The sequence below is a fragment of the Oncorhynchus clarkii genome, chromosome 2 (assembly GCF_045791955.1).
Source record: "Oncorhynchus clarkii lewisi isolate Uvic-CL-2024 chromosome 2, UVic_Ocla_1.0, whole genome shotgun sequence".
NCBI classification, from domain to species: domain Eukaryota; kingdom Metazoa; phylum Chordata; class Actinopteri; order Salmoniformes; family Salmonidae; genus Oncorhynchus; species Oncorhynchus clarkii.
The window spans coordinates 12918629-12934323 of NC_092148.1; the positions used below are offsets into that span (position 1 = coordinate 12918629).

At 43.5% G+C, this 15695-nt stretch overlaps 1 protein-coding gene across 1 annotated transcript in view; it reads left to right on the forward strand.

Annotated features, from left to right (window-relative positions):
* Positions 1-10334, forward strand: part of LOC139379508 (protein kinase C alpha type-like) — a 64032-nt gene extending 53698 nt beyond the window's left edge. Inside the window, exons 13-16 of the mRNA XM_071122327.1 lie at positions 4049-4129; positions 4754-4861; positions 5107-5247; positions 9514-10334. Coding sequence (XP_070978428.1) covers positions 4049-4129; positions 4754-4861; positions 5107-5247; positions 9514-9675 — 492 coding nt within the window. The 3' untranslated portion in view covers positions 9676-10334. The remainder of the gene's footprint in view (positions 1-4048; positions 4130-4753; positions 4862-5106; positions 5248-9513) is intronic.
* The last annotated feature ends 5361 nt before the right edge of the window (positions 10335-15695 follow it).

Here is a 15695-nt window from a genome sequence, read left to right on the forward strand (position 1 = left end):
GAGACAGTGTGATTGGGGATTGGAGTGTGAGAGACAATGTGATTGGTGATTAGCGTGTGAGAGACAGTATGATTGGTGATTAGCGTGTGAGAGACAATGTGATTGGTGATTGGAGTGTGAGAGACAGTGTGATTGGCGTGTGAGAGACAGTGTGATTGGTGATTGGAGTGTGAGAGACAATGTGATTGGTGATTAGCGTGTGAGAGACAGTATGATTGGTGATTAGCGTGTGAGACACAGTGTGATTGGTGATTGGCGTGTGAGAGACAGTGTGATTGGCGTATGAGAGACAGTGTGATTGGTGATTAGCGTGTGAGAGACAATGTGATTGGTGATTAGCGTGTGAGAGACAGTATGATTGGTGATTAGCGTGTGAGAGACAGTGTGATTGGCGTGTGAGAGACAGTGTGATTGGTGATTAGCGTGTGAGAGACAGTATGATTAGTGATTAGCGTGTGAGAGACAGTGTGATTGGCGTGTGAGAGACGGTGTGATTGGCGTGTGAGCGACAATGTGATTGGTGATTAGCGTGTGAGAGACAATGTGATTGGTGATTGGCGTGTGAGAGACAATGTGATTGGTGATTGGCGTGTGAGAGACAGTGTGATTGGTGATTAGCGTGTGAGAGACAGTTTGATTGGTGATTAGCGTGTGAGAGACAATGTGATTGGTGATTGGCGTGTGAGAGACAGTGTGATTGGTGATTGGCGTGTGAGAGACAATGTGATTGGGGATTGGAGTGTGAGAGACAATGTGATTGGTGATTAGCGTGTGAGAGACAGCATGATAGGTGATTAGCGTGTGAGAGACATTGTGATTGGTGATTGGCATGTGAGAGACAGTGTGATTGGCGTGTGAGAGACAGTGTGATTGGTGATTGGCGTGTGAGAGACAATGTGATTGTGATTAGCGTGTGAGAGACAATGTGATTGGTGATTAGCGTGTGAGAGACAGTGTGATTGGTGATTGGCGTGTGAGAGACAGTATGATTGGGGATTAGCGTGTGAGAGACAATGTGATTGGTGATTGGCGTGTGAGAGACAGTGTGATTGGTGATTGGCGTGTGAGAGATAATGTGATTGGGGATTAGCATGTGAGAGACAATGTGATTGGTGATTGGCGTGTGAGAGACAGTGTGATTGGCGTATGAGAGACAGTGTGATTGGTGATTGGCATGTGAGAGACGATGTGATTGGTGATTAGCGTGTGAGAGACAGTGTGATTGGTGATTAGCGTGTGAGAGACAGTGTGATTGGCGTGCGAGAGACAGTGTGATTGGCGTGTGAGCGACAATGTGATTGGTGATTGGCATGTGAGAGACAATGTGATTGGTGATTGGAGTGTGAGAGACAGTATGATTGGTGATTAGCGTGTGAGAGACAATGTGATTGGTGATTGGAGTGTGAGAGACAGTGTGATTGGCGTGTGAGAGACAGTGTGATTGGTGATTGGAGTGTGAGAGACAATATGATTGGTGATTAGCGTGTGAGAGACAGTATGATTGGTGATTAGCGTGTGAGACACAGTGTGATTGGTGATTGGCGTGTGAGAGACAGTGTGATTGGCGTATGAGAGACAGTGTGATTGGTGATTAGCGTGTGAGAGACAATGTGATTGGTGATTAGCGTGTGAGAGACAGTATGATTGGTGATTAGCGTGTGAGAGACAGTGTGATTGGCGTGTGAGAGACAGTGTGATTGGTGATTAGCGTGTGAGAGACAGTATGATTGGTGATTAGCGTGTGAGAGACAGTGTGATTGGCGTGTGAGAGACGGTGTGATTGGCGTGTGAGCGACAATGTGATTGGTGATTAGCGTGTGAGAGACAATGTGATTGGTGATTGGCGTGTGAGAGACAATGTGATTGGTGATTGGCGTGTGAGAGACAGTGTGATTGGTGATTAGCGTGTGAGAGACAGTATGATTGGTGATTAGCGAGTGAGAGACAATGTGATTGGTGATTGGCGTGTGAGAGACAGTGTGATTGGTGATTGGCGTGTGAGAGACAATGTGATTGGGGATTGGAGTGTGAGAGACAATGTGATTGGTGATTAGCGTGTGAGAGACAGCATGATAGGTGATTAGCGTGTGAGAGACATTGTGATTGGTGATTGGCATGTGAGAGACAGTGTGATTGGCGTGTGAGAGACAGTGTGATTGGTGATTGGCGTGTGAGAGACAATGTGATTGTGATTAGCGTGTGAGAGACAATGTGATTGGTGATTAGCGTGTGAGAGACAGTGTGATTGGTGATTGGCGTGTGAGAGACAGTATGATTGGGGATTAGCGTGTGAGAGACAATGTGATTGGTGATTGGCGTGTGAGAGACAGTGTGATTGGTGATTGGCGTGTGAGAGATAATGTGATTGGGGATTAGCATGTGAGAGACAATGTGATTGGTGATTGGAGTGTGAGAGACGATGTGATTGGTAATTAGCGTGTGAGAGACAATGTGATTGGTGATTAGCGTGTGAGAGACAGTGTGATTGGTGATTAGCGTGTGAGAGACAGTGTGATTGGCGTGCGAGAGACAGTGTGATTGGCGTGTGAGCGACAATGTGATTGGTGATTGGCATGTGAGAGACAATGTGATTGGTGATTGGAGTGTGAGAGACAGTATGATTGGTGATTAGCGTGTGAGAGACAATGTGATTGGTGATTGGCGTGTGAGAGACAGTGTGATTGGGGATTGGAGTGTGAGAGACAATGTGATTGGTGATTAGCGTGTGAGAGACAGTATGATTGGTGATTAGCGTGTGAGAGACAATGTGATTGGTGATTGGAGTGTGAGAGACAGTGTGATTGGTGATTGGCGTGTGAGAGACAATGTGATTGTTGATTGGCGTGTGAGAGACAATGTGATTGGGGATTAGCGTGTGAGAGACAATGTGATTGGTGATTGGCGTGTGAGAGACAGTATGATTGGTGATTGGTGTGTGAGAGAGTGTGATTGGTGATTGGTGTGTGAGAGAGTGTGATTGGTGATTGGTGTGTGAGAGACAGTGTGACTGGTGATTGGCATGTGAGAGACAGTGTGATTTGTGATTGGTGATTGGTGTGTGAGAGACAGTGTGATTTGTGATTGGTGATTGGTGTGTGAGAGACAGTGTGATTGGTGATTGTCGTGTGAGAGACAGTATGATTGGTGATTGGTGTGTGAGAGACAGTGTGATTGGTGTGTGAGAGAGTGTGATTGGTGATTGGTGTGTGAGAGAGTGTGATTGGTGTGTGAAAGACAGTGTGATTGGTGATTGGCATGTGAGAGACAGTATGATTGGTGATTGGTGTGTGAGAGACAGTGTGATTGGTGTGTGAGAGAGTGTGATTGGTGATTGGTGTGTGAGAGACAGTATGATTGGTGATTGGTGTGTGAGAGACAGTGTGATTGGTGTGTGAGAGAGTGTGATTGGTGATTGGTGTGTGAGAGACAGTGTGATTGGTGTGTGAGAGAGTGTGATTGGTGATTGGTGTGTGAGAGACAGTGTGATTGGTGTGTGAGAGAGTGTGATTGGTGATTGGTGTGCGAGAGACAGTGTGATTGGTGTGTGAGAGAGAGTTTGATTGGTGATTGGTGTGTCTGAGACAGTGTGACTGGTGATTGGTGTGTGAGAGAGTGTGATTGGTGATTGGTGTGTGAGAGACAGTGTGATTGGTGTGTGAGAGAGTGTGATTGGTGATTGGTGTGTGAGAGACAGTGTGACTGGCGATTGGTGTGTGTGTCATTGTGGTATCATTAACCTCATAGTTAAACCAGTAGGGGATTGATTATCTAATGTAAAATCTCTATTGATTTTCCTGCATCTGTCATTGTGGTCAGAGATACAATATATTTCCCCAGAGCCAGAGAGGGAATCGTTGTCTTGGTGTCATCTCTTAATTATTGACTATACACACACCTGTCTGTCTGTCTGTCTGTCTCTCTGTCTCTCTCTCTTCCTCACAAACACACATAGTGTATATAGTGTATCCACAGATGTACAACGTTTCCTGACCCTCTGTGTAATCCTGTCCTCCCTCCTGTCCTCCCTCCTGTCCTCCCTGTCTGTCAGATTGTAGCCTACCAGTCCTATGGTAAGGCAGTTGACTGGTGGTCGTATGGGGTGCTGCTCTATGAGATGTTGGCTGGACAGGTATGAATTGACTTCTCCATTCTTTCTAGCACTGAATCTAGCACCAATGGCTTCAACACAATAGAAACAACTATGTCCTCTCTCTCTCTCAATTTATTTTTCTATTTAAGGGGCTTTATTGGCATGGAAAACATATGGAAAACATTGCCAAAGCATGTGAAATAGATAATAAACAAAAGTGAAATAAACAATCGGAAATTAACAGTAAACATTACACTCACAGATTTCCAAAAGAATAAAGACATTTCAAATGTAATATTATGTCTATATACAGTGTTGTAATGATGTGCAGATAGTTAAAGTACAAAAGGGAAAATAAATATAAATATGGGTTGTATTTACAATGGTGTTTATTCTTCACTGGTTGCCCTTTTCTTGTGGCAACAGTTCACACATCTTGCTGCTGTAATGGCACACTGTGCTATTTCACCCAGTAGATATGAGTTAGTCAAAATCGGGTTTGTTTTCTAGTTCTCTATCTCCACCTTGCTCTCACCTCCCTCCCTCTTTTTCTACCTTCCTCCTCTCCCCTCCCTTCCTTCCTCCCTCTCTCCCTCCCCATTCCCTCCTTCTCCCCTCCATACTCTCTCACCCCCCTCAACTCTCTCTGTCCTCCCCTCCCAGCCTCCCTTTGATGGTGTTGATGAGGAGGAGTTGTTTCAGTCCATCATGGAGCAGAGTGTCTCCTATCCCAAGAGTCTGTCCCGTGAGGCCGTCGCCATCTGCAAGGGGGTAATCTACATCCTATTCAATTCACTTAGTCCCCTCAGGAACAGTCAAGAAGGTATATCTCACCATGTCATTTTTAAGTCAACATAGTGGAACGTGCAGCATACTAACCTTGCAGCTCTGCAAGAATGAGATTTCAAGACAACGTTCCATCGTTCTATTGCTCTCGACCTCTTTTCTATCTCTCCTTCTCTCCTTTTTCCTCCATTTTCACACTCGTCTTCTTTCTTCCTCTAAACTGTGCCCAGCTCCTGACCAAGCACCCAGCGAAGCGACTGGGCGGAGGGGAGGAGGGGGAGAAAGAGATACGGGAGCATCCCTTCTTCCGTTGGATGGACTGGGACCGACTGGAGAGAATGGAGATACAGCCTCCCTTCAAACCCAGAACTGTTAGTCTCTACCTCTTCCTCTACCTCCTCTATTCTCTCTACCTCTTCCTCTACCTCTACCTCCTCTATTGTCTTTCTACGTCTACCTCTTCCTCTACCTCCTCTATTCTCTCTCTACCTCTACCAATTCCTCTACCTCTACCTCTATTCTCTCTCTACCTCTACCTCTTCCTCTACCTCCTCTATTCTCTCTCTACCTCTACCTCTACCTCTCCCTCTACCTCCTCTATTCTCTCTCTACCTCTACCTCTTCCTCTACCTCCTCTATTCTCTCTCTACCTCTACCTCTTCCTCTACCTCCTCTATTATCTATCTACCTCTTCCTCTACCTCCTCTATTCTCTCTACCTCTACCTCTTCCTTTACCTCTATTCTCTCTCTACCTCTACCTCTTCCTCTACCTCCTCTATTCTCTCTCTACCTCTACCTCTTCCTCTACCTCCTCTATTCTCTCTCTACCTCTACCTCTAAATCTAACTCTATTCTCGCTCTACCTCTACCTCTTCCTCTACCTCCTCTATTCTCTCTCTACCTCTACCTCTTCCTCTACCTCCTCTATTCTCTCTCTACCTCTACCTCTTCCTCTACCTCTATTCTCTCTCTACCTCTACCTCTTCCTCTACCTCCTCTATTCTCTCTCTACATCTACCTCTTCCTCTACCTCTATTCTCTCTCTACCTCCACCTCTACCTCGTCTATTCTCTCTCTACCTCTACCTCTACCTCCTCTATTCTCTCTCTACCTCTACCTGTTCCTCTACCTGTATTCTCTCTCTACCTCTACCTCTTCCTCTACCTCCTCTATTCTCTCTCTACATCTATCTCTACCTCTACCTCTTCCTCTACCTCCTCTATTCTCTTTCTCTTTCTATCTCTCTCTCTCTCTACCTCTTTCTCTGTCTGTCTATCTCTCTCTTTCTATCTCTCTCTCTCTACCTCTTCCTCTGTCTGTCTCTCTTTCTCTCTCTCTACCTCTTTCTCTGTCTGTCTCTCTCTTTCTATCTCTCTCTCTACCTCGTTCTACGTCTGTCTGTCTCTCTCTCTCTATCTCTCTCTCTCTCTCTACCTCTTTCTACGTCTGTCTGTCTCTCTCTTTCTATCTCTCTCTCTCTCTACCTCTTTCTCTGTCTGTCTCTCTCTTTCTATCTCTCTCTCTCTCTCTCTCTCTCACTACTCTTTCTCTGTCTGTCTCTCCCTTTCTATCTCTTTATCTCTACCTCTTTCTCTGATTGTCTGTCTCTCTCTTTCTATCTATCTCTCTCTACCTCTTTCTCTGTCTGTCTCTCTCTTTCTATCTCTCTCTCTCCCTCTTTCTATGTCTGTCTGTCTCTCTCTTTCTATCTCTCTCTCTCTACCTCTTCCTCTGTCTGTCTCTCTCTTTCTATCTCTCTCTCTCTACCTATTTCTTTGTCTGTCTCTCTCTCTCTTTCTATCTCTCTCTCTCCCTATTTCTATGTCTGTCTGTCTCTCTCTTTCTAGCTCTCTCTCTCTACCTCTTCCTCTGTCTGTCTCTCTCTTTCTATCTCTCTCTCTCTACCTCTTTCTCTGTCTGTCTCTCTCTCTCTTTCTATCTCTCTCTCTACCTCTTTCTCTGTCTGTCTCTCTCTCTCTTTTTATCTCTCTCTCTACCTCTTTCTCTGTCTGTCTCTCTTTCTATCTCTCTCTCTCCCTCTTTCTATGTCTGTCTGTCTCTCTCTTTCTATCTCTCTCTCTCTACCTCTTCCTCTGTCTGTCTCTCTTTCTCTCTCTCTACCTCTTTCTCTGTCTGTCTCTCTCTTTCTATCTCTCTCTCTACCTCGTTTTACGTCTGTCTGTCTCTCTCTCTCTATCTCTCTCTCTCTCTACCTCTTTCTACGTCTGTCTGTCTCTCTCTCTCTATCTCTCTCTCTCTCTACCTCTTCCTCTACCTCCTCTATTCTCTCTCTACATCTACCTCTTCCTCTACCTCTATTCTCTCTCTACCTCCACCTCTACCTCCTCTATTCTCTCTCTACCTCTACCTCTACCTCCTCTATTCTCTCTCTACCTCTACCTGTTCCTCTACCTGTATTCTCTCTCAACCTCTACCTCTTCCTCTACCTCCTCTATTCTCTCTCTACATCTATCTCTACCTCTACCTCTTCCTCTTCCTCCTCTATTCTCTTTCTCTTTCTATCTCTCTCTCTACCTCTTTCTCTGTCTGTCTGTCTCTCTCTTTCTATCTCTCTCTCTCTACCTCTTCCTCTGTCTGTCTCTCTTTCTCTCTCTCTACCTCTTTCTCTGTCTGTCTCTCTCTTTCTATCTCTCTCTCTACCTCGTTCTACGTCTGTCTGTCTCTCTCTCTCTATCTCTCTCTCTCTCTCTACCTCTTTCTACGTCTGTCTGTCTCTCTCTTTCTATCTCTCTCTCTCTCTACCTCTTTCTCTGTCTGTCTCTCTCTTTCTATCTCTCTCTCTCTCTCTCACTACTCTTTCTCTGTCTGTCTCTCCCTTTCTATCTCTTTATCTCTACCTCTTTCTCTGATTGTCTGTCTCTCTCTTTCTATCTCTCTCTCTACCTCTTTCTCTGTCTGTCTCTCTCTTTCTATCTCTCTCTCTCCCTCTTTCTATGTCTGTCTGTCTCTCTCTTTCTATCTCTCTCTCTCTACCTCTTCCTCTGTCTGTCTCTCTCTTTCTATCTCTCTCTCTCTACCTATTTCTTTGTCTGTCTCTCTCTCTCTTTCTATCTCTCTCTCTCCCTATTTCTATGTCTGTCTGTCTCTCTCTTTCTAGCTCTCTCTCTCTACCTCTTCCTCTGTCTGTCTCTCTCTTTCTATCTCTCTCTCTCTACCTCTTTCTCTGTCTGTATCTCTCTCTCTTTCTATCTCTCTCTCTACCTCTTTCTCTGTCTGTCTCTCTCTCTCTTTCTATCTCTCTCTCTACCTCTTTCTCTGTCTGTCTCTCTTTCTATCTCTCTCTCCCTCTTTCTATGTCTGTCTGTCTCTCTCTTTCTATCTCTCTCTCTCTACCTCTTCCTCTGTCTGTCTCTCTTTCTCTCTCTCTACCTCTTTCTCTGTCTGTCTCTCTCTTTCTATCTCTCTCTCTACCTCGTTCTACGTCTGTCTGTCTCTCTCTCTCTATCTCTCTCTCTCTCTACCTCTTTCTACGTCTGTCTGTCTCTCTCTCTCTCTCTCTATCTCTCTCTCTCTCTACCTCTTTCTCTGTCTGGCTCTCTCTCTCTTTCTATCTCTCTCTACCTCTGTCTCTGTCTACGTCTCTCTCTATCTCTTAATATTCCCCAAACGGGAAAATAAATAAGCATAAATATGGGTTGTATTTACAATGGTGTTTGTTCTTCACTGCTGCCCTTTTCTTGTGGCAACAGGTCACAAATCTTGCTGCTGTGATGGCACACTGTGGAATTTCACCCAGTAGATATGGGAGTTTTTCAAAATTGGATTTGTTTTCTAATTCTTTGTGGATCTGTGTAATCTGAGGGAAATGTGTGTCTGTAATATGGTCATACATTGGGCAGGAGGTTAGGAAGTGCAGCTCAGTTTCCACCTCATTTTGTGGGCAGTGTGCACATAGCACATAGTCTTCTCTTGAGAGTCAGGTCTGCCTACGGCAGCCTTTCTCAAGTGTCAGTTTTTCTCCCACTCCCTCATCACTATATACTGTATACAGTATATATCTCCTAATTTCTCCCTCATTCTCAGAGAAAGACCTTGAGCATTCTGGAACAGACAGGGGTGTCATAACAGTCATGACCCTTTCGCCCCGGGGTCACGCCCCCTTGTCTCGTATGCAAATCTATGCCATCATTAGCCTGTCACTTGTCAGTCTGTGGCCGTGCCAGCCAATGGCTGAGTGGGCAGTGAGGTGTCAGAATGTGCTCTGGGGTCAGAGGCCAGGCCCATTAGCCAAATGAGATTCATATCAACCAGCAGAGAAGCTGTCACACGCTGAGGAGAACAAGGACCACACGTGACATGCTTTACTGTACACCTGAGGGAGAGAGAAGGAGGGAGAGAGAAGGAGGGGGAGAGAAGGATGGAGAGAGAAGGAGGGAGAGAGAATGATGGAGAGAGAAGGAGGGAGAGAGAAGGAGGGAGAGAGAATGATGGAGAGAGAAGGAGGGAGAGAGAAGGAGAGAGGGAGCGAGAAATAGAAAGAGGGAGAGGGAGAGAGATAATTCATGTGTGGATGTGTGTGCCTGTGTGTGTGGAAGAAGGAGTTTGATTTTTCTCTCAGTCCTTTTTTTCATGTGTATATATGTGTTCTATGTGTAATAATCTCTCTCTCTCTCAGGGTGGGAAGAAAGGGGAGAACTTTGACAAGTTCTTCACAGCGGCTCCGTCCGTGCTGACACCCTCTGACCCTGACGTTCTGGCGGCCATTGACCAGGAAGACTTCCTGGGCTTCTCCTTCATTAACCCTGAGCTCGCCCCCCCAACCCTCACTGCCATCTGAGGGGGGGCAGCTCTCTGTATTTTTATCCTCTTCTCTTGGTCTGAAGGGAGCAGCTCTGTCTCTCTCTATCCTCTCTGTCTGAGGGGGGGGGGGGGGGGGGGTAGCTCCCCCCACATTCCCCTCACCGTCTAACAGTCTTTTTCTAAAGCAAATTTCAAAACAGAGAATAGCACACCATTTAAACACAAACAATCAGTATACACAACCTACAGATAACTCTCCATCTGTGCTATACTCTAGAGCCTGAGTTCATGGCTTATTTTTCAGAGGAAAATCTGTGTGATACAGGGATGAATGGGCAGATTAGCGGTAAAAGTCAAATAACACATTTAGTTGATGCAATGCATACAAAACAACAGTACTGTTATTTAAAGATGATGCAGTTAATTGCGAACAGATACTGTAAGATGACACTGAATCTGACTTAAATCTGTAGTGATTTTAAGGTAAATGTATTTTATGACATGGTATCATGCTATTGTAGTATCAATATCAGATCTATTACATAGAAATACAGCTAGAGCTGTCTATATGCCAAATGTATAATCTATTACTTATGAAATTAATTACCTCTGATATTATGTAAAGCAGTATTTCTTGTGTCATGTAATGTCATATTGTGTTCTATTACATTGTTTTATTATATTATTACCAAAAAATTGCTCCTTGTTTTGTGTTTCCAATTTAACTTCAATCCATTGATCATATAATTGTGATATATAGCTAGAAACCTAGAAGATGGGTAAGAAATCAAATCAATCATTATATATTACTGCTTGAAGAAAAGTTGCTCCTAATCAGTGATCTGGGATCAGATTCCCCTACCTACCCCCAGTCCTAACTTTAACCGTTAGACCTGAGGTGAATGGTAACCATTCTTGAAAATGAAACCATCTAACCGTGTTCTGAGGTTAAGGGTTATTTTAACTAACTACATGATTACTTACTCTCCCATCTCCACCAACAAATAAAATATTTTCCACCAGATACGAGGACTACCAAGTCAACCATCTGATTGATGTTTCCATACTGCACAGCTATGCCCTGTCAGCCTTACACATTGTCATCTCTCAATCTATTCCTAGATCAGTTGCTATATTTCTTCATTTTCTTGCTGATTTGACACTTTGACCTGGACCCAAATTGAATGTGAAAGCGCTAACTCAGGTCCAACTGAGCTAACTGACCCGGGTTGGCACTACATCAGACACGTGACCTGAGACTACCCAGGATATCTGAGATGAGGAGAGGACGGTTTTATAATGTGATGTGGCATTCAGTGGACATTTTGGCTGAGGTTCACCAACCAGTGACAGAGTAAATACATCTCATAAGGTTTTGTTCCATTTCTTGCTGAGACTAGCCGAATGTCTGAGATAAAGGAGGAGAAGACAGTTTTAATATGCGATGTGGACCTCCGTGGCCATTTTGGCTGAGGTTCACCAACCAGTGACAGAGTGACAGGGAGTAACATAGGAAATATCTCCGAAGGAAACGTAGTAAGGAGTTAGGAGTTAGGTAGCATGGTTAGGACATTTTCAGTAGAGTTGGGATTCAGTGAGCTACAATGCTTCTTGTTAAGCCCCAACTAATAATATGCTTATATGCTAGCATATAACAAATCAAGTCAAATCCAATTTTATTGGTCACATACACATGGTTAGAAGATGTTAATGTGAGTGTAGCGAAATGCTTGTGCTTCTAGTTCCGACCATGCAGTAATATCTAACAAGTAATCTAACAATTTCACAACAACTACCTTATACACACAAGTGTAAAAGAATGAGTAAGAATATGTACATATAAATATATGGATGAGCGATGGCCGAACGGCATAGGCAAGATGCAGTAGATGGTATAGAGTACAGTATATACGTATGAGGTGAGAAATGTAAGGTATGTAAACATTATATAAAGTGGCATTGTTTAAAGTGACTAGTGATACATTTATTACATCCAATTTTTTATTACTAAAGTTGTTATCTTATATGAGATAGCATGTAATATTGTTACAACTTTTGTAGATTTTAATTTACGTAAGTAGTTTAGTTTTATTTAAATGAGATTAGATCAAGTCCTCATTCTTAGTTGTCACATTCCCTGTACGGGTCTATACTCTAGTGTACTGTACTACATTGTAAGGTACTATATTGTAGTGTACTGTAAAGTAATTTGCTGTGTAAGGACATTGATCCACCACTGATAAGGTTAAAATGTGGGACAGGTCAATACATGGAAACATAATCATGACGTATTCTTGTTCTGTTGTTAAAATATACTTGACCTGGAGAGTGTTGCCAGGCAAAGTTCTGGACTGTTTTATATTACATCTAGGATCCCCATTATGGTCTGTTACACTGGAATTAGTCTAAGTTATTAGTGAGGAAAAAACGGTCAAATATTTGTATACTTATGAAAACATAGTCATGTGAACTATTGTAATCCTGGTGAAATTATACACAGAGTCCTTCTTGCCCTTTGTGCTGTTGTCTGTGCCCAATAATGTTTGTAACTTGTTTTGTGCTGCTATCATGTTGTGTTGCTACCATGCTGTGTTGTCATGTGTTGTTGCTACCATGCTGTTGTCATGTGTTGTTGCTACCATGTTGTGTTGTCATGTGGTGCTGCTACCATGTTGTGTTGTCATGTGTTGTTGCTACCATGCTGTGTTGTCATGTGTTGTTGCTACCATGCTGTTGTCATGTGTTGTTGCTACCATGTTGTGTTGTCATGTGGTGCTGCTACCATGTTGTGTTGTCATGTGCTGTTGCTACCATGTTGTTGTCATGTGGTGTTGCTACCATGTTGTTGTCATGTGTTGTTGCTACCATGCTGTGTTGTCATGTGTTGTTGCTACCATGCTGTTGTCATGTGTTGTTGCTACCATGTTGTGCTGTCATGTGGTGCTGCTACCATGTTGTGTTGTCATGTGCTGTTGCTACCATGTTGTTGTCATGTGGTGTTGCTACCATGTTGTTGTCATGTGTTGTTGCTACCATGCTGTGTTGTCATGTGTTGTTGCTACCATGTTGTTGTCATGTGTTGTTGCTACCATGTTGTTGTCATGTGGTGTTGCTACCATGCTGTTTTGTCATGTGTTGTTGCTACCATGCTGTGTTGTCATGTGGTGTTGCTACCATGCTGTGTTGTCATGTGTTGTTGCTACCATGCTGTGTTGTCATGTGGTGTTGCTACCATGCTGTGTTTTCATGTGTTGCTGCTACCATGCTGTGTTGTCATGTGTTGATGCTACCATGCTGTGTTGTCATGTTGTGTTGCTACCATGTTGTTGTCATGTGTTGTTGCTACCATGCTGTGTTGTCATGTTGTGTTGCTACCATGTTGTTGTCATGTGTTGTTGCTACCATGCTGTGTTGTCATGTGTTGCTGCTACCATGCTGTGTTGTCATGTGTTGATGCTACCATGCTGTGTTGTCATGTTGTGTTGCTACCATGTTGTTGTCATGTGTTGTTGCTACCATGCTGTGTTGTCATGTGTTGTTGCCGTACTATGTTGTGTTGTCATGTTGTGTTGCTACCATGTTGTTGTCATGTGTTGTTGCTACCATGCTGTGTTGTCATGTGTTGCTGCTACCATGCTGTGTTGTCATGTGTTGATGCTACCATGCTGTGTTGTCATGTTGTGTTGCTACCATGTTGTTGTCATGTGTTGATGCTACCATGCTGTGTTGTCATGTTGTGTTGCTACCATGTTGTTGTCATGTGGTGCTGCTACCATGCTGTGTTGTCATGTGTTGATGCTAGCATGCTGTGTTGACATGTTGTGTTGCTACCATGTTGTTGTCATTTGTTGTTGCTACCATGCTGTGTTGTCATGTTGTGTTGCTACCATGTTGTTGTCATGTGTTGTTGCTACCATGCTGTGTTGTCATGTGCTGATGCTACCATGCTGTGTTGTCATGTTGTGTTGCTACCATGCTGTGTTGTCATGTGTTGTTGCTACCATGCTGTGTTGTCATGTTGTGTTGCTACCATGTTGTTGTCATGTGTTGTTGCTACCATGCTGTGTTGTCATGTTGTGTTGCTACCATGTTGTTGTCATGTGTTGTTGCTACCATGCTGTGTTGTCATGTGTTGATGCTACCATGCTGTGTTGTCATGTTGTGTTGCTACCATGTTGTTGTTATGTGTTGTTGCTACCATGCTGTGTTGTCATGTTGTGTTGCTACCATGTTGTTGTCATGTGTTGTTGCTACCATGCTGTGTTGTCATGTTGTGTTGCTACCATGTTGTTGTCATGTGTTGTTGCTACCATGCTGTGTTGTCATGTGTTGATGCTACCATGCTGTGTTGTCATGTTGTGTTGCTACCATGTTGTTGTCATGTGTTGTTGCTACCATGCTGTGTTGTCATGTGTTGTTGCTACCATGTTGTTGTCATGTGTTGTTGCTACCATGCTGTGTTGTCATGTGTTGTTGCTACCATGTTGTTGTCATGTGTTGTTGCTACCATGTTGTTGTCATGTGTTGTTGCTAACATGCTGTGTTGTCATGTGTTGTTGCCGTACTATGTTGTTGTCATGTGTTGTTGCTACCATGCTGTGTTGTCATGTGTTGTTGCCGTACTATGTTGTTGTCATGTGTTGTTGCCGTACTATGTTGTTGTCATGTGTTGTTGCCGTACTATGTTGTTGTCATGTGTTGTTGCCGTACCATGTTGTTGTCATGTGTTGTTCCTACCATGCTGTGTTGTCATGTGTTGTTGCTACCATGCTGTGTTGTCATGTGTTGTTGCCGTACCATGTTGTTGTCATGTGTTGTTCTCGTACTATGTTGTTGTCATGTGTTGTTGCCGTACTATGTTGTTGTCATGTGTTGTTGCCGTACTATGTTGTTGTCATGTGTTGTTGCCGTACTATGTTGTTGTCATGTGTTGTTGCCGTACTATGTTGTTGTCATGTGTTGTTGCCGTACCATGTTGTTGTCATGTGTTGTTGCTACCATGCTGTGTTGTCATGTTGTGTTGCTACCATGTTGTTGTCATGTGTTGTTGCTACCATGCTGTGTTGTCATGTGTTGTTGCTACCATGTTGTTGTCATGTGTTGTTGCTACCATGCTGTGTTGTCATGTGTTGCTGCTACCATGTTGTTGTCATGTGTTGTTGCTACCATGTTGTTGTCATGTGTTGTTGCTACCATGCTGTGCTGTCATGTGTTGTTGCCGTACTATGTTGTTGTCATGTGTTGTTGCCGTACTATGTTGTTGTCATGTTGTGTTGCTACCATGTTGTTGTCATGTGTTGTTGCCGTACTATGTTGTTGTCATGTGTTGTTGCCGTACTATGTTGTTGTCATGTGTTGTTGCCGTACCATGTTGTTGTCATGTGTTGTTGCTACCATGCTGTGTTGTCATGTTGTGTTGCTACCATGTTGTTGTCATGTGTTGTTGCCGTACCATGTTGTTGTCATGTGTTGTTGCCGTACTATGTTTTTGTCATGTGTTGTTGCCGTACTATGTTGTTGTCATGTGTTGTTGCTACCATGCTGTGTTGTCATGTGTTGTTGCTACCATGTTGTTGTCTTAGGTCTCTCTTTATGTAGTATTCTGTTGTTTCTCTTGTCGTGATGTGTGTTTTGTCCTATATTTTTATGTAATTCATTTTATTTTTAATCCCAGCCCCCGTCCCCGCAGGAGGCCTTTTGCCTTCTGGTAGGCCGTCATTTTGAATAAGAATTTGTTCTTAACTGACTTGCCTAGTTAAATAAAGGTTCAATTAAAAAAGAAAAAGTCAAACTAGGTTTCAACCATGGACGTGAGAGACTGTATTTGTACCAGCTCAAATCCCATTGCTCTTTTCTCTGCATAAACATGAATAATAAAAGCCTGTATAGCAGGGATCAACAACTACATTCAGCCGTGGGACAATTCTTTCTTGAGTGGATGGTCAGGCAGCTGGAACATAATTCAAATCATTTGGCAACTGCAAATTGACTGCAAGAAACCCAATCGGATATAATATTTGACTAAAACAATGTCATTTCAAACTTTGTTTACATTTG